At 42.3% G+C, this 20,163-nt stretch overlaps 1 protein-coding gene across 1 annotated transcript; it reads left to right on the plus strand.

Annotated features, from left to right (window-relative positions):
* Window positions 1–986: 986 nt before the first annotated feature.
* Window positions 987–19,415, plus strand: saga (S-antigen; retina and pineal gland (arrestin) a). The gene is made up of 16 exons (XM_088611256.1): window positions 987–1,140; window positions 1,600–1,728; window positions 3,442–3,502; window positions 4,508–4,552; window positions 4,903–5,096; window positions 6,263–6,322; window positions 7,351–7,418; window positions 9,197–9,332; window positions 12,051–12,135; window positions 12,709–12,781; window positions 13,284–13,421; window positions 13,751–13,828; window positions 15,045–15,068; window positions 15,749–15,801; window positions 16,830–16,839; window positions 17,727–19,415. Exons 2-16 carry the CDS (start codon window positions 1,678–1,680, stop codon window positions 17,824–17,826), a joined length of 1,176 nt encoding a protein of 391 aa, XP_088467382.1. The 5' UTR covers window positions 987–1,140; window positions 1,600–1,677; the 3' UTR covers window positions 17,827–19,415.
* The last annotated feature ends 748 nt before the right edge of the window (window positions 19,416–20,163 follow it).

Raw genomic sequence — 20,163 nt, forward strand, 5'->3', positions numbered from 1 at the left:
TTGTGAACACAACAGCTTTATCTCCTCCGTTAACTACTTGAAGTTAATGCTGTCTAAACCCAATCTGAATATCAAAAACAGGCTATAGTAATGTTCAAATCCTTGAAAATGGATGGTCTGTATGCAGCAAATGGGATTGAATGTTACGATTTCAGGCAAAGCATCTTAATACAGATAATTCCATTCTCTTTGTTGTGACATTGCGAGCTTGCAAGTTCTGCTGGGGGCTTTGTCTCATACTTGTTAGATCCTCAGATATGATGTAATGTGGAATTGCAGGAGCTTGTGTTTAGTCCTGCAGTGCCTTCATCACCTGCTATGTGCATGTGCTGTCTTCTTAGGCTGAGCCCTGTATTCCACAGATCAGCAATGTCTTGAAAAGATGTTTGAAGGACAAAGATCCATTGAGATCGAAAGAGTGAAGAACCTCAATAGGGTCCCAAGTAATGTTGACCTAGATGTGTGTCAGGTTTTTGGGATCATAGACTTGTAACTCGATCTTGAAAAATAATTTGTGTAGTACTTGTCGGTATTGTGTGCAATTTTGTTGTCTGACATTAGTCAGCAAGCCTGAATTGTTGATCTAAGCCTGAAAGGTATATTTATGGCACATGAGTATCTTAATAAAGCACTTTGAGAAGCCACCTTTAAAGGCGCTCCATAAAATAGTTTATTATTAATACGGTTGAGGAAACACTCTGTGCACGTGTATTGCACTGACAGCTGACGTTGTAGTCTTCCAAACCTGTGTCCTGGAAATGTAGTGGGGTTTTTTTCAAAGCATATGATTCATATTTGCCCGTGCAGGTTCAGTAGCTTAATGTGGGCAGAGATTACAGAGCTATTATAGTAGACCCGTGAATGTGATGGCAAGGTGTCTAGCCCCGCTAATCTGATGCACTGCTGACAACAAGGAATGATCCCAATCTGATGAGACTCTTGGAATTATCCTATGGAAAGGCTGCAGAGAGGGGCGGCTCCCCTTGCCTGATGGAGACTCATGACGTATGAAATCCATACGTCTGGGCTACAAATTGTGGCGACGACTCCGGGCTCAGGTGACAGACTCGCGACTTGTTCAAGGCTTCTGACAGAACGCAGAATCTTCAAAAGGCTTTGCACTTGGTTGGCTCTTCATTGGTGTGTATCTTTCCTTCTGCTGGTGGGGCATCTCGGGGGGGGAAAGGCTTCAAAACAGTAGATGTGTGAGGGCAGGAAAGCACCAGAGGGCAGATACTAAGAACTGTTTTATCAATTATGGGTGGAGAATAGGGGGATATTGTATTAGCCCTGATAAGAGACTGGAGATTCAATATGAGAAAAGGGAACTGATTATTATAATTCAGTGTTTAGTGATCAACAATTCTTACTTTAGTAAGCTGGACATTATTAGAAATCTCAAGTGTCCACCCATTGCTGCAGCAGTAGCTATGAAGGTTAGAAGGGAAACTTTGAGTATTCATTAAGGGCCATTATTAAAGGCGAGGTGTATCACAGTCGACACTGAAGAGTGCCAGGACTGGCAAGACTCTGCTATAGACGGGAGAGAAAAGGAGAACTACAAAAAAAACGCATCAGCTCTTTCTCTTGACCTTTCAGCCGGGATTGTCTGTGCCTCTGGCAAGAACTCCAGCTCAATTTCCGCACAAATCGCCGATCCTCTAAAGAACCAGCAGCATGAGCTCTTCCAGGCACATCATCTTTAAGAAGCTGTCTCGGGACAAGTCGGTAAGTGGGTTAAGCACTGTGAAGTTGGGCAGCACTAGCTATGTAGAGTATTGTGTATACTCACCAAGATTCTCTACTGGTGCACTTATGCATGAGAAGAGAACATTCAGTGCACATTTGATTCCATGACGATACACAAATTTCATTGTCTCTTTCAAGTGCTTCAAGTGGAGTTTGCACGTTGGTGGAAGGGGGGTGTTTTCAGATCGAGTGTTTGCTGTGGGACTATAGAGAAATAGATTCCAACGGATTTGATGGTGTGAAGGGCCTCCTTCCACCTAGAGACCTTTCCCTGATGTTCTGTTGATATTACATTAATAAAATTTTAAGTAAATTAATTAAGATGTACTTTTAATTTAAATCTGAGTGTTAAGGTGGTATTTAAATGTGGCCAGGGAGTGATATTCCTTGATTTTCCTTGTGGATCTAATTCCAAAGCCCAAGAAATCGTGCACCAGCAGTCTTGTCACCCACAGTGTGGGCTATGTGGCATACATGGCTCCAGCATTACTCAACTGAAGGGTAATTTAAGGAAATCACTAAACAAACGCCCAGCGATTTAAGGAGGAGTCAAGCCACTTGAGATTTTGAGAGTCAAATGCGGTGTATTAATATTATTATCAAACGCGGGCAGACCGACAGTGCACAGCCTAATATACATGCTAGATCAGGAGACGGGAACCCTGGCTGTTTTCAGGATATGTCAATAGTATTCCTTGAAAGGACAGTTCTTGACCCATACACTGTGTAGGATGTTTATTTCTTAATCTGTTCTGTTAAACTCAATAATCTCCTTCAGAGACAGATCCAAAACCGCAACATTTAAACATAGTTTAAGCTGTTGTTAAAATGAGAATGCTTCAGGCCTCAAACACACTTTTGAAAAAGGAACATCTTGACTGGACAACACATGGATCTACAACACTTCTGGGTATACTTTTGATTGGATTTCAAGGCATTTCATGTATACAGTGGTTAGAAGGTGTTGGTTTCCACCTCTCAGCTAGTTTGCTCCTTGCTGCTTGTGAGCCCTTTTTATTCATTTTTCATGTTAAACCAACCATTGCAGTTTGCCACTGGCCTTCTTTTACTTTATAAAAAATATCTTCCTCCAAGGAAACCGCATTAACAAAAGATAGCATAACCCCCCTCTCTCTCAGAGCTTTCCTATCCTGTTCCTCAGTCCCCCCTACGTTTCCGTCTAGAGGTGCAGCGGCTATTTCAAACCCTCCTGTCTTCCATTCTGCACTCTGCTGTCCCCTTCATGGACAGAGGCCAGCAGTCAGGCTGTATATATTTGGAGAACAATGCCAGACTGAAATCACCTGCCCCAAGGGATGTTCTGTCTGGCACACTGCTTACACTCAAGAGGAAATGGCTTCTTTTTACATGCTCTAAATTTGGACTTTTCTTTGAATCCATGCACATGAAGATTAGCCTTTTTCTTTGTGTTTAGCTAGGTTTACCTACTACCCAGAATATTTTCCAATGAAAACACAAAACCTAAATAGATTCCCACATTCCCACACAGTTTTTGTTTTATCCTAATAGTTCAGTGTCAGCGCTGTCACGTGTTTTCTTCTTCAGAATGATAGATGCTCACTTGTTCTGTAAGTTAATCACCTTTGTGCACAGTCCCAGGACAGCTGCCTTCTGCCCCTCCCTCTTTGCTAGAAGTCCTGCTTGACCCTCTTTTCTCCTTTGACCCTCCAGGTTGGCGTCTACATGGGCAAGAGGGACTTTGTGGACCATGTTGACTTTGTGGATCCTGTGGGTGAGCTCTTTCAAAGGGGAGACAGAGAGGCGGTTTTGCAGGACCCGCAACTTATGCATTTCAGAGAGTATTAGGGTGGTGGCTAAATTCACATGATAAGATACTGGTAGTGGTTCTAGTTGCCAGGTCTTCAACTCACTCCCAAATACAATCCTCTTTGGCTTGAAAGCATGTAGACCACTTCTCTTCAATGTGTCTGTGCCCGTAAATTAGAACATTAAATTGCCCCTATAGCTATGCCTTGGTGAACTCCATCTGGCGGTCATCAGCACTGGCCATCATAAAAGGTTTCCTAATGGATAGAAATTAATGGGACCCTGGCTTGCTCTACTGCTAAGATGCTTTTCAGTGCTGGCTGTGAGCCCCTGGTCCATCTGCTGCATGTGGTGTCTCATCACCTCTATCCATCACAAAAGCTGGCTGGATCCTCACTCGAGTTTTCTTGGAATTGACAGCTTGAGGCCTTTCATATTGTTGATCTTTTCATTAAGAGATTTCAAGGCAAGGCGGCATGGTGGTGCAGTGGGTAGTATTGCTGCCTCGCTGCACTGGGGCCCTGGGTTCAATTCCCCAAGATCCTGAACTGGAGCAAGCAGTAAGAAAAAGATTGGATTTCAAGGCACCCCATTTTCAGTGAAGTTTTACGTGCCCAGGTGCTCATTACTGTCTAAGCAGTTAGACATTACCAGAACCAAGAGACACCAGTCTCTTCTGTATTGAAGTTGGGTGACTAAAGTTTTGTTTGAAGTGTCTGGGGGCTCCATCGTCCCACACACCAGCCTTTTTTTTTAGTGGTTTTCAGTAGGTTCTCAACGTTTTTTTAAAACCTATAAAGAATGCCAAATTGCTGTAATGCACAGAATTTAAGTAGAAAATAATAAGAACAATATTTTTTTTCTTATTGATACATCTTTGTATCTTGTTGTCTCTAAATCAAATAATGGCCCAATATCAAACATTGTACATTTTAAAATATGATGCTGTTCTCTTCCTTCCGTGAATTAGATGGTGTTGTCCTGGTGGACCCTGAGTTGTTAAAAGGAAAAAAAGGTAAGAATGTGAAGCCCTAAACACTCCTGGTTTGATGGAGATAAGATGGTCTTAACTGATGTTACATTAGCAGGATGTCTAAGGTGCATGTCTTGAGGCAAAAACAAAAAGTTTAATTCATTCATTATTAATATTATTCATTATTAATTTCTTGTGGTAAATAAAATCATTCTATACTCCAAAAATGTATTTCGTGGAAAAACGAAGCACAAGTGAAAAGGGGGCTGGCTGTTCTCTCAAGAGCAGGAGCCCCTCTTTCCTCTTGTACATGTTCAATGGCTGAGCAGCTAGACTAAAGCCTCCTGTGTTACAGTGTGTTCACCACAGCGACTGTCCCAATCTTCCCCTAGTGTACATTATGCTGTCCTGCACCTTCCGGTACGGGAGGGATGACATGGACGTCATGGGCATCGCCTTCCGCCGGGATATCTACCTGTCCACCCGGCAGGTGTACCCTCCTCTCCAGGACAGGAAGACACACTCCAAGACACAAGAGCGCTTGCTGCGCAAGCTCGGTGACAACTCCTACCCCTTCTTCTTCGAGGTGAGGGGCCAGTCGGCGCACGGGAGCACATGTTCAGGCACTTCACAATTGCCATGAATTTTTTAAAAGACATGAATTTCTATGTCAAATTTCCAATTCTAAATTTCCTTCGTATTCCTGAGCCCATATGGATTCCTGAGCCCATATGGAATTGCTAATGGTGGTGACTCGGCTTTTAATGCTGCAACTCAAGTACCGCACAGGGGGAGGAGATAAACAGCAGTGGACAAACTCCTCCCAGACCCTTTCCTATTGGCCCTTCAACACATTGTGCATCCCAGAATGCTCTAGAGTTAGTGCTGAATGGAGGAGGAGCACGTCTTGCGCTGACATCACCACTGGTTTACAGGATTCACTGTTGCCCTGGAAACCATAAAAAACTCTGAGTGACTAAAGCCCCGCCCAATCCTAGTCCCAGAACACTCAAATGTGCACTGTTACCAGGGTAACCCAGTAACAACTGGCCTGTTGCAGATGCTTAGTGGTGTTTGTACTTGTAATAACAGGTGTAACAGGTGTGACAAAAATGGAACAGGATGACTCTCCAGCAGTTAATGTCTAAGGCCCAGGACTGGCCATTCCGCACCTCAAATGTCAGTGTGTCTGCAGGTTTTCATTCCAACTGAGCACTTAACAAGCCTTGTCAGCTGACTGATAGCTTAATTCAACAGCTTCTCCCTGCTTTTCAAGTGCTGAGACCTAGAAAACCTGCAGACCAACAGTGAATGGCCAGTCATCCAATTAATGGATGTGGAAAACATTTCAATTTCTATTTCTCTATTGTCTGCTCTTTTGTTTTGCATATTTGTTTGCTCCTTGCTTTGAAGTTCCAGGGCTCTCTTTGTTTTTTCTTCATGTTGCAATTGCACAATAGGGCTAATTGATTTACCCCTAGTGTCTTCAAAATCCCTACCACTTTCCTGGTTTGCTGGTTTCATTCAGTTTCTTATTTACTGACTTGCAGTAATTGACGTTAACATATAAAAACTTCAAATAATTTTTTTTTGCATTTTGTAGTATAGCACAGGTTTGTTCAATATTTGAGTCTTAGTGAAACCTACTGTATGCTTAATATGAATCAAGCATCTGCAAAGATGAATAATCTCCAATAAGTGGCGGGGATATAACCATAGAGAGCCACAGTAATGAGGTTGTTTCTGTTTCAGTTCCCGGACAATCTGCCTTGTTCCGTTGGTCTGCAGCCGGCTCCTACAGATACGGGAAAGGTAAGACAGGAATATTCCGGAAGATGAGGGCTCAGTGTGGCTTATGGGGTATCCACACCACAAAGTGGCTTTGTGCTTCTCTTGTTGCTCCCACACCACCAGTAAGTTCCAAGCTTTTTGTTCTTCACACAAGAAAAAATGTTCATAGGCTACCTGCACACTTTTCTAATGAACCAGCTGACCAGTTACAAGACTGCAGTGTTTCCAAGGTTCTTGTGAGGCCTGACAGTGAGGTTCGGCTGTCCTGCTGGATGGGTGTTGAAGGGCAATGCCAGCGGTGAACTTTCAAGAACTCTAGAGCCTGTGGCATAATAAAAAAAAAGAAAGGGGGAAGTATAATTTATGTTGAGTCATTTGTTTTGCAAAATTGGGCTGGGCAATAATGGTTTTTATTTCCACTGATTTGGAAGTGTAAATCACTCAGCTTCTCAGCTGGGGCTTCTCTACAGCCCAGGAAAGAATGGGCCGTGTAGACAACATCCTGCAGTACATCCACCTGCAGAGCTGACCGATTCATGCGTTTCCAGCTCCTCCGTGCCTTCTGACTTGCACCTCTCAAACAGACTGAGACTGGGTGTTCACATGAAGCTATATTCTCAGAAATCCCAAAGCCTAGGGCACGTGTAATCTTAACAATAGCCTTTATTCTACCTCAACGCCAGGGTGTTGTTTAGGTGCCTAAAGCTTTATTTAACTGATCACTAACTCAAATGGATGAATTCAAATTGAATTGTATGAAAGAAAGAGACACTGATTATCAACCCATTTAGCTATGTTTATGACATCTAGCTCATAAAACAATGTATTTAGTTTGAGTGTGCTTTTCAAAACAACTTTTGAAAAGCACACTCAAACAGCTCCAAAAGGAATGGAAGAGAAAAGAGAGGGCAGAAAGAGAAGATCAGTCATTCTTCTCTCTACTTGCTCATTCCTCCCTTTTCATTCCTAATCCATTTTCCTCCTGCCTGTCCTTCTCTCCTGCTCCTAGCTATGCCATCTGTAACATCTGTTCTCTTCTCTGTCAACAGTTCTGCGCTGTGGATTTTGAGATAAAGGCCTTCTGTGCAGATAACCAGGATGACAAGGTTCACAAGCGGTAAGAGCAGATGTAACTAGTCTTGTCAGGTTTCTAACCACCCTTGGTCTGCACAAAGTGTCTGAAGTGATTGATGTCCATGGGAAGCTTCTAGCACTGCTACCCCACAATTGTTCTGGGTTCGATTCCAGGCTGGGGTGCGATGGAGTGGTGTCCTGTCCAGGGTATATACTCTTTGCTTCTGGGATAGACCCTTGCCTGGGTCTGACAAGTTTCTGATGCTGTTATACAATTTTTGTTCACAAATAAGAGAGTTAAAGGAGGATGTCATTTGAACCATCTGGGTCATGTAGTAGTTAAATATGCGTAGGTGAATCTATCATATCATCAAGCTACTTCTTGAAGGAGCCCAGAATTTTGATTGGCTACCCAGCTCCTTGGCTGGGAAGCTTGTTCCAGGTAATCCTAGTAAAGAAGCAATTCCTATTCTCCATGCTAATTAAATTTCCTTTCAGCTTCCAAATGTGACCCAGTATCTTTCCGGTCACATATCTGAAATAATGCACCTGAGTTGACTCTATATGCCTTAGAATTGCTTGAATCTCTTGTCCTTTGTTCAAGATTGAGAAGCATTAAGTTCTTTAATTTATGACAATTTCCTTAGACTATGAATCATTTTTGCTCTTCTTTTAACCTTTTTTAAGACTGTAATCTGTTTTATGATATGGTGACCAAAACTGAATTTGGAATTCTAAATGAGGTCTCAATAATTGCTGTAAAGCTCTTGAGCATAACTTTCCTGGATGCAAATTCACTCTTTTTCTATACATCCAAACATTCTGTTGGCTTCCCTCATTGTCCTAATGAGGACACAGAAGACTCTACAGACCCCTATCACACTTATCTTCCTGGAGCTCAGAAGCACCCATGTGACATGTGTGGTGTACTGCATGGATCGCTTTGCACAGATCAGCTGGAATTTGGGGAATTTCTGTGTTTGATGTGAAAGTGTAGTCAGTCCAGCAGGTCAGCCACAATGGATTTTAGTTTGACAGGAGATCCATCCTTCCCTCCATTTTCTAACTGCTTCATCCAATTCAGGGTTGCGGGGGGAACTGGAGCCCTGGCAAGCAACGGGCACGAGGCGGAATAAAGCCTTTACTATGCTGGGATGCCAGTCTATCACAGGGCACACACTTGCTCCAGAAACCTTTGGTTTGTGGGAGGAAAGCAGAGCACCCATAGGAAAACCACGTGAACACAGGGAGAACATACAAATTCCACACAGATAGCACCCCAGGACTGGAATTGAATTCAGGGCCTGAGCACTGTGAGGCAGCAATGTTAACCACTGCATCGCTGTGCTGCCCTGGACTGGAGCTATGGTGTTTTAATGCTTTCAGACAGTGAGCAACACTAAAAGGGGCCACATCAGCGGGTTAAATTGATTGATTTAAATGGTGAGGAGCCACCCAACCGCTGCTTACATAATGTAATAATAATAATGTTTCTTTATTAGCCCTATACAATTTCTTGCATTAGGAATTTGTCTTTTCGCATACCCCAGCTTTTTCTCCAAGGAGACACAGACACACAGACAGGGAGAGAAGCTTGGGGTCAGAGCGCAGGGTCTGCCATTGTACGGCGCCCCTGGAGCAGTTGGGGTTAAGGGCCTTGCTCAGGGGCCCAACGGAGTAGGATTCCTCTGCCGGCCGCGGGATTTGAACCTGCAACCTTCCAGTCGCAGACGCAGATCCTTAGCCACAGAGCCACCACTCCGCCCATTACATTAGCATTCACTCCCCACTCTCTCCTCTCCCTGGCCCTGCCCTCTCCAGGAGCTCTGTCCGCCTCGCGATCCGCAAGGTACAGTACGCCCCAGAGCAGAGAGGCCCCCCGCCCAAGGTGGAGACCACCAGGGAGTTCATCATGTCAGACAAGCCCCTGCACGTGGAAGTCAGTCTGGAAAAGGAGGTATGCAGTCTTGTGAAATTCATCTAAAAATGTGAAAAAAAAGATATTGCGCCAGTGGAAAGACCACAGAGATGAACATCCTGAATGCTTAGTGTAAGGTGATTTATTAATAATAATAATAATAATTGCTTACACTTATATAGCGCTTTTTCTGGACACTCCACTCAAAGCGCTTTACAGGTAATGGGGACTCCCCTCCACCACCACCAATGTGCAGCATCCACCTGGATGATGCGACGGCAGCCATAGTGCGCCAGAACGCTCACCACACATCAGCTATTAGTGGGGAGGAGAGCAGAGTAATGAAGCCAATTCACAGAGGGGGATTGTTAGGAGGCCCCTACTCTTTTCGAGAAACACCCTGGGATTTTTAATGACCACAGAGAGTCAGGACCTCGGTTTTACGTCTCATCCGAAGGACTATTAGTGAATGCTTGCAGTAGACCTGTGAGGCTTTGACTGATGTCCCCATACTTCTCAAATGGGCCTTCTCAAAAAGCAGCTCAGACTCCTGCCAGCCAGATGAGTCTGATGGATACACTCCGCAGACAGTCTGCACCAGCTTGGGGTTCACCTGATCTCCTGCAAGATATGATTCTGGCTTGGTTTTTGTGTCTGACAAAAGCAGGCAAAACAGAATGGTTGCTACCTATATTTTCTGATTTTAAGGTGAACGGAATTGGAAGATTTGAACTTAGTGTGTAGGTTGAGAAGAAGAAAACAGTTCCACAAATGTTTTTTTTTGTCAATTTGAAGAAAACCAAATGCAAAAAGACAAATGAAATGGCCTTTACCTCACCCCACACAACCCTTCCCCTCTCCCACTCATCCAACATAGAACTCCCACAGTCCAGTCACACAGCGACACTGGCTTCCCCCTGAAACCAGTGTTGACTGTCAGCAGCAGCAATCCAAACCTCCACTGCCCCCTACTGGCACCATGGATCCTAGCAGACAAACATTTCATAGAAATCTCATGAAAGAGAAGCCAGGACCCAATGATGCCTGGACAGCCCGTGAGGTTGGTTTCAGCTCTTATGACAGATTGGCCCAGATTGGAATCACTAAGATAGAGTTACAGAGTGGCTGGGTTGACTGCCATTAAGAATACAATTCTGTCTAGTCCTTTCCATTGTGAAATTGGTACAGTGTCTAAGCAGTGAATTTAATTATTTTCAAGCCAGGTTGATTTCCAATGCCAAAGCCTCTGAAAAAAGAGTGTTGTGGAACATACTCTAGAGCAGTTAACTCAGTGTGCAATTCATTATTTTTTTAAAGATGGGATTTATGCAGCTGTGATGTAACAAACATCTTGCTTAAAATTAAGTCATTTCTCCAATTTAGCTTTAAACTGTGTCCAAAAAGTGTGATTTTGTAATAGTACAGTATTAAAACAATGATTAGCTTGAAACTGTATCTCAAAAGTTTCATCCATTTGTTGTGTGGTATTAAAATACCAATGGGGAAACTGTGGTCATTTTAAAGTTTAAACCAATCTGCAAGAATCAGCATGATGGTTTGATAATGACATGGTTAGTGTCTCCACATTGTGTACCAGTTCTGTTCTGGAGAATGATTTATTTCTAGCTGAAAGGAAAGCAAATTCTTTGGCTGAGGGGTTAAACAAATGCATTTTATCTACCACTTCCAGATCAGACTTACTTCCTTTATTGTCCCAGATGGGAAATTTGCTTTGCAGGCAGGTAAAAGACATAACACAATACACAATGCATTTCACGCTACGACCCTGTTAACAAATAAGAAACATGCTTTCATAAAACAAGTTAGCTGCTTAAGTAATCTTCCCAATTTACAGAAAAACAAAGAAACTGGGACATCGGTGTTTGAAATAAGCAGACATGCAGACAAATTAAAGTAAAATATACTGTAAAATCAGTTGTTCAAATTAAGAGGTTAATAACACAAGGGAATAAAGGTTAACTTAGTTCTATTGTGCTGAAATCTGGGTAGTTTAACTTCCTGACTTCATGATGGAAGGAGCTTAAATTTGCTGTGCAAAGGGCGGTCATGACAGTCAGTGACTATCCTGGCCCTCTGCACTGCTACAAGTAGTTTGATGCAGATGTCTGCCCGCTGTAGCTGTTGTGCACCAATGACTTTGCTGGCTGTTTTCACCATCCTGCTCAGTCTGTTTCTATTCACCTTACCAAACCAGGCTACCACAGTGAGTGATAGAACAGATACAATTAAAGTTCTAAAGTTTACAGACATGCAATTACTCTACTACAATTAGTGCTGTAGATGTCTGAAGCTCGACATTCATCTCCGTTGACTTTTAGTTTATACAGGAAGCTAAACTATCTGCTTTGAAATTCAAAGGAATGTAAGGTGAAACACTTGCATTTTTCTCCTGACCTTTTATTTAGTTCCCCACTGTCTTTGTCGTCTCATGCAGAGCAGGTTCAAAATCTAAGCAGGCTACTTGCAGAGGAAAGAAGCAATAAGAAAACAGGGCTTCTCAAGGCTGATGTCCCAGTCACACAATCTCCAATTTCTCAAATTTTGACGCTTATTCCAATGTGTTTTTTTAACATGGAAACTGGTGTTATTTGTAGAATCTGTGTGTTACTAGTAAAATGATATTACAGTGCAGGAGTGTTTCCCAGGTAAACAAAACAATTGCAACAAAACTGAAAAAAGGAAGAATACGTTTATAGGAATAAAAACGATGAACCTCTTTCTCTTCTTTGTCTCCAGACATACTATCATGGAGAGCCCATCAATGTTCATGTCACCATTAATAACAGCTCCAACAAGACAGTAAAGAACATCACTTTAACAGGTGAGGACATGTGTTAGGGTGTTGGTTCAGGTCTGTTAAATAATATACGTGTATGACACCATGTTCCGATTATTCCTGACACCGTGTCTCAGCCATAATGTGCCTGTTTGTCTCAAGGAATGGTTTATACTTCTGATACAAGACAACAGCAGTGGAACAAAAGGCCTAGATTTAAGTGTTCAGTTTGAGTTGATGGCACATGATAGAATCATGCCCATGATGCTGAAGAATGAGATAAGAGCATAAGAGGTTCTTTTCCACCCATATACACCACTTGGTTGCGGGGAGGGACTGGACAATCTTATCCAGCCATTTCTCAAAGGACGTCAGGATATCAGCTTCATAGATGTTGCTGATTAGCTTGTTCCAGACTCCTACAACCCTCTGTGCAAAGAAGTGCCTTCTGTTCTTCGTCTTACATAAATCTCTGCTTAGTTGCCACCTGTGGCACCTGGTTCGTGTTTTTCTGTTAAAATCAATGAGAGGGCTGTGGAGACGCGGTCTCTTCAGTGAGCCTGCTAGGCCGATGCCAGCGAGCTGCAACTGACCTTGTTCTGTACTCTGTTTTCTCAGTGGAGCAGGTCACCAATGTGGTGCTGTATTCCAACGATAAGTATGTGAAGCCCGTGGCTATAGAGGAACCCAGGTGACTATCCTTAACAGACATGTGGACCTTCATAAAAGGATATGATAACAGAATACCTTCCAGCAGTAATCTTTCTAATAAAATAAAAATTACTAGAAAATACTAGGATTACAAGGCATTCTTTCCATAGATGACTACAGCATTGGATCTACCTGTTTCGAAGCCAATAAGATTTGAAAATAAACCAACTAAAAATTATTAAAGCAAAGAAACCTCATTTAGCTAGATGCATTAAGTATTGCGGCTTCAGATGAAAGGTACCAAAACTATTGCCTGTAACAGTGGCTTTCAGGGTTACACTGGGCACAGAGAGAGGTGGCACTTGTCCTCACTGAGACAGAGCAGCCCCTCTCCTGTCCAGGCAAAGAAAACAATTCTAAAGCAGCTAGGCTGGAGCTGTTTCTGTCTCTATAGTTAGTTAAATGTGCTCACAGCTAAACTTTCTACTATCTTGCCCTGTGATCGTGCTCCAGCTCTAACATGGCTTTCTGTGGTGTGCCAGTGATCAAGTGCCTTCTGGCACCAGCCTCAAGAAGGTCTACACTCTGCTGCCGCTATTGGCTAACAACCGGGAGAGGCGGGGCCTGTCCCTTGATGGGAAACTGAAGCACGAAGACACCAATTTGGCTTCTTCCAGCATGTGAGTGGACAAAACCGCCAGGACAGTGTCTCCCAGTCTTTCTTTCGTGTCAAAGAGTTGGTCTTTCAAAATGGTAAAATAACAGCAGGCCACTTTATGTGCTTTTACTAAAACATTTTTTGTTATAAAATAGCAGCTCTCTAAGCATCTGTCTCCAATATGTCACTACTTAGGGGCTAGAACAGAGCACTACACCGATTTATTCTTAGGCTTAATTAACTAAAGGTTAATTGGCTTCTGGGAAAAGAACAACTGACATCAAGCGATGACGTGGATGGAGGAGCTGTCCCTCCTGTGAGGGCTAACGGATTTCCTTCCCTGTCCTGCAGAGTGAAGGAAGGTGTCCTGAAGGAGATCCTGGGAATCCTGGTGGCCTACAGGATTGTGGTGAAGATCATTGCTGGCGGGTGTGTAGACTGGGGACTCGGCTGATCCAGACAGGCAGGACAGTCCCCAGCAGTACTGCAGCTCCAGTGGTAGTAGAACCAGGATGACGAGTAACACATTGACACACAAGTTTTTTTTAAATGCAGAATTTCATATCAGTACAGAAATGGAAAGTTTAGAATAAGGTTGTTTTTTTTCTCTGTCTTCAAGACATTGCAGTGGTAGATGAGAACAGATGAAATAATGACTGGAATACGAAGTGCCCTGCAGCTCCTTCCTTAACCACCTCACACACAGCCTTATAGGACAAAACCGTTTCATCTCTTTTTCTTAAAATGAACCAACTTTAAGAAGCAGGCTCATATTACCATTTAATAAGAAATGTTAGCGCCGATAGTAATGACACTTTTGCTTGTGGGAAAAAATGTGATTTAAATTTACTTTATTGCTATGGCTTTCCATGTTCCTCATGATTTGGAAGTACCAGCTACACTTTAATCTAAATCACTGCTTGAACCCTCATGAAAGGACTAGCTTAAGGACAGCCGGTATGACTTCTTGGCACACTGCTCTTCCAGAATGTAGAGAGTGGCCTTTTCTGGCAGAGCTTAGTGTGAGATGTGACTGAAGAGTGACACCTTTTGCCAGGACTCCAAGAGGCTGACAGTTTGGTATAGTGGTGCTGCAGTATGATGCTGTGCACCTCAGGTCCTGGCAGGTGCTTGAGAGACAGCAGGTCACATCTGCTGGCACATTGAATCTGCAGCCGATCCTAAGCCATCAGTAATCTGCAGCAGATCGAAACTGCAGCAGATCTCAAGCCATCAGTTAGGGTCATGAGTGTGCAGCAGGTACACATATTCGACCAGGCAGTTCCATCCTTCCCAGCCCTGCAGGCCCTCCATTTAACTGATGGTTTACTGTATCTTAGTCATATACTGCTTGTTCCTTTAGGTCTTTTGCACTTTAATACTCTAAATACTTACCTCATTAAAGATAGTTACTTCTGAAACACCTGAGAGCCAGGTTACCAGTATTACTCTTATGTGGTTAATGAAATGATTGGAACTACTGTGTAACTGAGAGCTCAATTTGGGCTCTCCAAGATCTGAATTTGACACTATTGCTCTAGAATCTCAGAAATGTGTGACAAGGCTTTGTTGTGAAGACCATCTTCTGTAGGTTCATGTCTGCTTGAATGGAGGTTTAAAGCTGCTTTTGTCTTTTGCTTTGTAGGATTGTGGGAGATATGGGTGCCAGGTTAGTTGCTCAATATTTTCTCTTCAGTGGGTGCCCTTTTTTAGTAGTTGAAAGGCAGCTATTGATTCAAAAAAAGCTCAAAGATTAAAAAAAAACAACGTTTTTCTATTGCAAAACAAATACTTCTTGGTCAATACCTACTGTCAAAAAATGTCTTTTCTCTAAGAGAAGTAACCTAGGGATGTATAATATATGTTGTTTTTATTGCCCAAAATGTGATGTGACTGTTATTTCCAGTTTGAGCAAACCAAAATGCATCATTCAGAGGTCACTGCTGAGAAAAAAGTACTGAATGTTTTTAAGACCTATTGTCCTGTTCTGTGAGGGCAGTGTCCTGTACCTTTACTGATTGTAAATTGAAGTCTCTCCTGGGGTAATCTGGGATAAAATTGAGATGACTTGATCACACTTTAGTTTAGGGGTTGCAGAATATGTAAATAGATAAGCCAGATGCAACTTTTCCCAAATGGCCCTAGAATTAGGGTTATGGTTCAGGACTGGGGTTTATTCCTAACATGCAAATAATCTACAGTAGAAGGTGGTGATTATATTATCTCTATCACTCTGTTAATATATCCCATCTATAACATGTTTATAAATGACATTTGCAACCCCTAATCTGTTGCATAAAAACTGTAACTATTGACTCCAGGTCTCTAATCTAAGTCTCTGCTTTCCAGTGAGATTGGGCTGGAACTGCCTTTCAGGCTGATGCATCCTAAACCTGAATCCGGTACGTTGCTGATCAAGTAAAGCAGCTAATGATACTCAGTGGAATTAAAAACAGGCTTGATGGTTTTCAAATCGGAAATGGAGTAAAAATGCGTGAAGGCTCCTGTTGCTTAGCTGTGTATCAGCTTGCTGTCAGCAAGAAAATGAGCAAATTGGGAGTGAGTCTAAGACTGGGGCAGCAGTTTATTAGTGGGGAGGAGAGCATTACTCTGCTCTCCTCCCCACTAATAGCTGATGTGTGGTGAGCGTACTGGCACACTATGGCTGCCGTCGCATCATCCAGGTGGATGCTGCACATTGGTGGGGGTGGAGGGGAGTCCCCATTACCTGTAAAGCGCTTTGAGTGGAGTGTGCAGAAAAGTGCTATATAAGTATAAGCAATTATTATTATTATTATTATTATTATTATTATTATTATTATTATTATTATTATTATTATAAAAGTGAATGTCTGAGTGGAGAAAACAATATGTTATAAAAGGTCAATAGAAAGAAAAGCGTTTTGAGCCCCAACTCAGAAACTGAGGTCTGAAAAATACCCATGGAGGCAGTTGTTTTGTTAACCTATAGATTGTTCTCTAATCCTTGGATGAAAGTGTCTTATGATTGTTTTTATTACTGGTACCTGATTATTGCAAACAAGTAAATCGCTCCACCTGTGACTAGTATGATGTGTTACAAGGGCAGACATGCTGTGGGTGGGCTGGTCGCAGAGCAGTTACACACGGGCACGTTGGGGAAAAAATACAATCGGTCTGTAAGAGGTTAGAGGTCTTCTCCCTTTCACAGTTCTTATTTACTAAGGTCTAAAGATTTGCTGTGAAACGTACAGGGTTGGTTCGGAATTAACATTCACGCCAACCATCCTGTTAAGCTGAAGGGCAAATTAATAAAAAGTGCTGGAGAGAACAATTTGTATGAGAGTGATAGATGTAATCCTTCATTGTTGAGCTCCAATACAATTTCTTGCTGTCTAATTTGTTTTCCCTTTTCTCTTTTGTTCTGCTTCGATTGGCATCTTACACACAGTGAAAGAAAGGTAAAGAATCAGTGATGTTTCCACTAAGCTCTACCAATTGCTGTTTCCCATTACAAGTACTGCACGACAGATTTCATATTGGAGTAGAACAGGACTTCACCCCCTTAATCATTATACTGAGTTTTCCATTCAAGGCTTCTTCAGGGGAGTTGATAGTCCAAAGTGGATACTGGAAACCACTGTTGTGTTGATCTGTAGATCATAAAGGGGCACCAGAGACACCGCACCGCCTTAAACACCAAATAAATCTGAAATATCAGTTCCAGCAATAATCCAAAAGTTCTCCACACCTGAGACTGACATTGAGCCTTGTGTAATTTGCTGTTACTGTTACCCTTTGCAGTTAAAAGAGCTGGGGTGTAGGAAACCAATTCATGATGGCAACAGAGGAACTGGCCACTATCAAAAATGAGTTGACTTGCTGCTGTGTGACCACCCAGCTTTAATGTCTTCCTTTCTGTCTTCACTGTCCAGTTTTATTTTAAAAGCAACTGCTGGTACTTGCAGCAACAGCCCATTACAATGACTTTTGTTTGTGAAAAGAGAAATGTAGGCTTAATGTTCTAATGTAAGCTAAAAGGAAGTTATTTAAAGTATCATTTTTTTGGGAACTCAAGGAGCTCAAGGAAAACTGGACTTTTCCCCAGACACATAAAAGGGGTCTTTTCATACAGATGTTTTTTCCTGTTATATAAACTGCCCGGTGGCTTGTATCCTGTTTTGTGTCTTTGTTTTTACTTCCTTCTCTCGTTGTTTCTATCTTGTGATCATGTTGTTGGCAGCTCTTAAAAAAACGGATTACATCGGGGGGGGAAAAGGCAGATTATAAAAGCCACTTCTTTCCAGGCCGCGCAGTCTGGTCTAAACTATACGGTGTCTCCCGGCAGCGAGCTGGAAGAGGACATGGTGTTCGAGGAGTTCAAGAGATCCTACTTGAAGGGTATGGTGGAGGATGAAGAGGAAGGCAACATCTCCCCCGCAGAATGAGAGCTACCAGGGCAAGAAGGCACTGAAGCTGACATAGTAGACATGCCCATCCTCTTTAATATCTAGAGAATTTAGGTAGCAAGAGCCTGTGGTTGCACTTTATATCAGTATTCCAGGGAGTGAGTATCAGAACGTGACAGGGTGTGGTGTGGTTAAACAATCCAAGGGCCACGGACTTACTGGTTGGTGTGACCGGCTGGTCAGTAACAGCAGCGCGCCAACGTCTTTTCACCTGTTCCATCCATTTTCTCTGGCTCATCATCTTCTGCCAGTCAGTCCGTTCAGCTTGTCAGCTTTCTTCCAGTGCCCTGGTGTTATCTCAGCTCCTCTTTCTGTCTCCTTCAGACACCTGCTAGTCAGACAGCTGGCCTTTAAATAGAGAGGAGCTCAGCTGTCGTTTGTCCAGGACATAACCCACAGCTGACTCCTCTTGTGCTCAAGCTGACTGCCACTCACAGTCATCCAGGCACAAGGACTTTTTCTGAATTCTACAGTAGGTTCAGACATTTGTTCAGACAACTTGCTATCTGCAAGTGTTTGCCGCTGAAAGAGAATATAGGATACTGTATATATAATAGGATTTCAGTAATGTTATTCTCCGGGTTGTGTACTGTAGCTCTATCAACAATGACCTGAATGACTGGCAAACTGTGGAATATGGCATCTGGAGGGCTGGCATAGGGCAGGTTTCCTGGATCTCTTTAAAGGAAGAGCTGGGAAATGCTGTTAAGCTGGCCCAGTTAAACCAGCAGGCAGCTGGATTGGAATGACAAATGGCAAACAAACTCTACTGCACCAGGACTGGATAGCCACGCAGAGGACAAATGATAGGACAACATTTTAGATGCCGCAGTCTGCTACAGTTCTGAGAGTGCTGAGCTGGTACTCCAGTCTCCCCAGTTTTAGAAAGTGAGTTTTGTGACAGGAGATTAGTGGGGAGTATGCTGTAACTAAACAACAGCATGAGCACAAAAAAGGGTAGTGATGATGAGATAAACCACAGAAAGTTAATGACCTTTACAACAGGAATAAGAAGTATCTTAATTGTAGAACGTGTACAAGAATGGTATCAGTACAGTTGTCTTATAAAAACAGTGTGCAAAATAAGACCTAAATTAAAACAGAAATCCTATACCTTCACCTTAATTTCTAGGTTTGTTTTGGGTGATCTGGAGAAGATGTGACCATCTGTATGAGAGCTCTTTTCTGCACTCTGACTGTAGTAAATATATTAAAACTGCAGGAGTTACGTTATTGTAGATATCTTGGCTGCATCAAGTGTTATGAAGATGTAGTGTATATGGGAGAGAAAGCTGTTAACTCTTACAGACCTGTAGCACTATTTTACCTAAGGTAACAGAGTAAAGTCCAGTAGCACTGCCTGTTGTTGTATGGAGTCTGTTAAGTGTAAAGCCATCCCAGATCAAGTCTGAATTATTGATGGTGGAGTGCTATTTGGTGGCGTTCCTCCTTTCCTTTTACTTTATCTGTAATGTATTATTTTTCATTCATAAATCTCCCAGAGCTTTTACCTGCATGGTCTGTAATGGCTTTTCTTTTTTAATAAAGGTTTATTATAATGAGCACAATTTTGCTGATGTCTTTAGTACAGTGTTCTTGCACAGATTCATTAATGGTTGTTTAAGCTGTTACAGAGTGTCTTGTCAAAAAGCACAACACATTCTGATGCATATGCGAAGGACGTATATCAGCCCTGCACAAGAAACAAGCATTTTTAAGAGCATCAATTCAGCTTGTGAGATACAGAAAATCCCTGTTTGGAGTACGTAAAACTTGCGAAAACCAGAAAATAACATGGTCAATAACATCAATCTGTGGTCTCTTTCTTTACGTCCTCATATTTAATGGAGTTGAAATTTGTTGTCATGTCCCACAATGTGACTAGAATAAAAAAATAAAGCAAACTAAGCTGTCAGCTGTCAAGACAAACAGTCATGTTAATTACCACGCCATTAACAATCATGATACTTGCTGTGGAGGGAAATGGATATCTGTATACCTAGGGTCCCCTGTTAAAAGGGAAACTGTCATTGAACAAACCCATTACAATTTAAATTATAAGGTCAATTTTAAGTTGTGATATAGAGGGTTTGGATGATGTGTATTAATTTATTATGCATTGTCTTTCAGGTTTTAATTTGTTGTGTAGAAGTTATTCTGGTCGTCAACTCCAATGGCAACACTAAATTTTGAAATAAGAAAAGGATTTTAGTTCCATGAAACAACAATAAGCTTATCAGTAAAAATAAATAAGACCTGAAATACTTCATGTATGTTGGACATGAGAAAGGAATACAGTTAGGAATGCGTGTGATC

The sequence above is a fragment of the Lepisosteus platostomus genome, chromosome 2, assembly GCF_059453375.1.
Source record: "Lepisosteus platostomus isolate fLepPlt1 chromosome 2, fLepPlt1.hap1, whole genome shotgun sequence".
NCBI classification, from domain to species: Eukaryota; Metazoa; Chordata; class Actinopteri; order Semionotiformes; family Lepisosteidae; genus Lepisosteus; species Lepisosteus platostomus.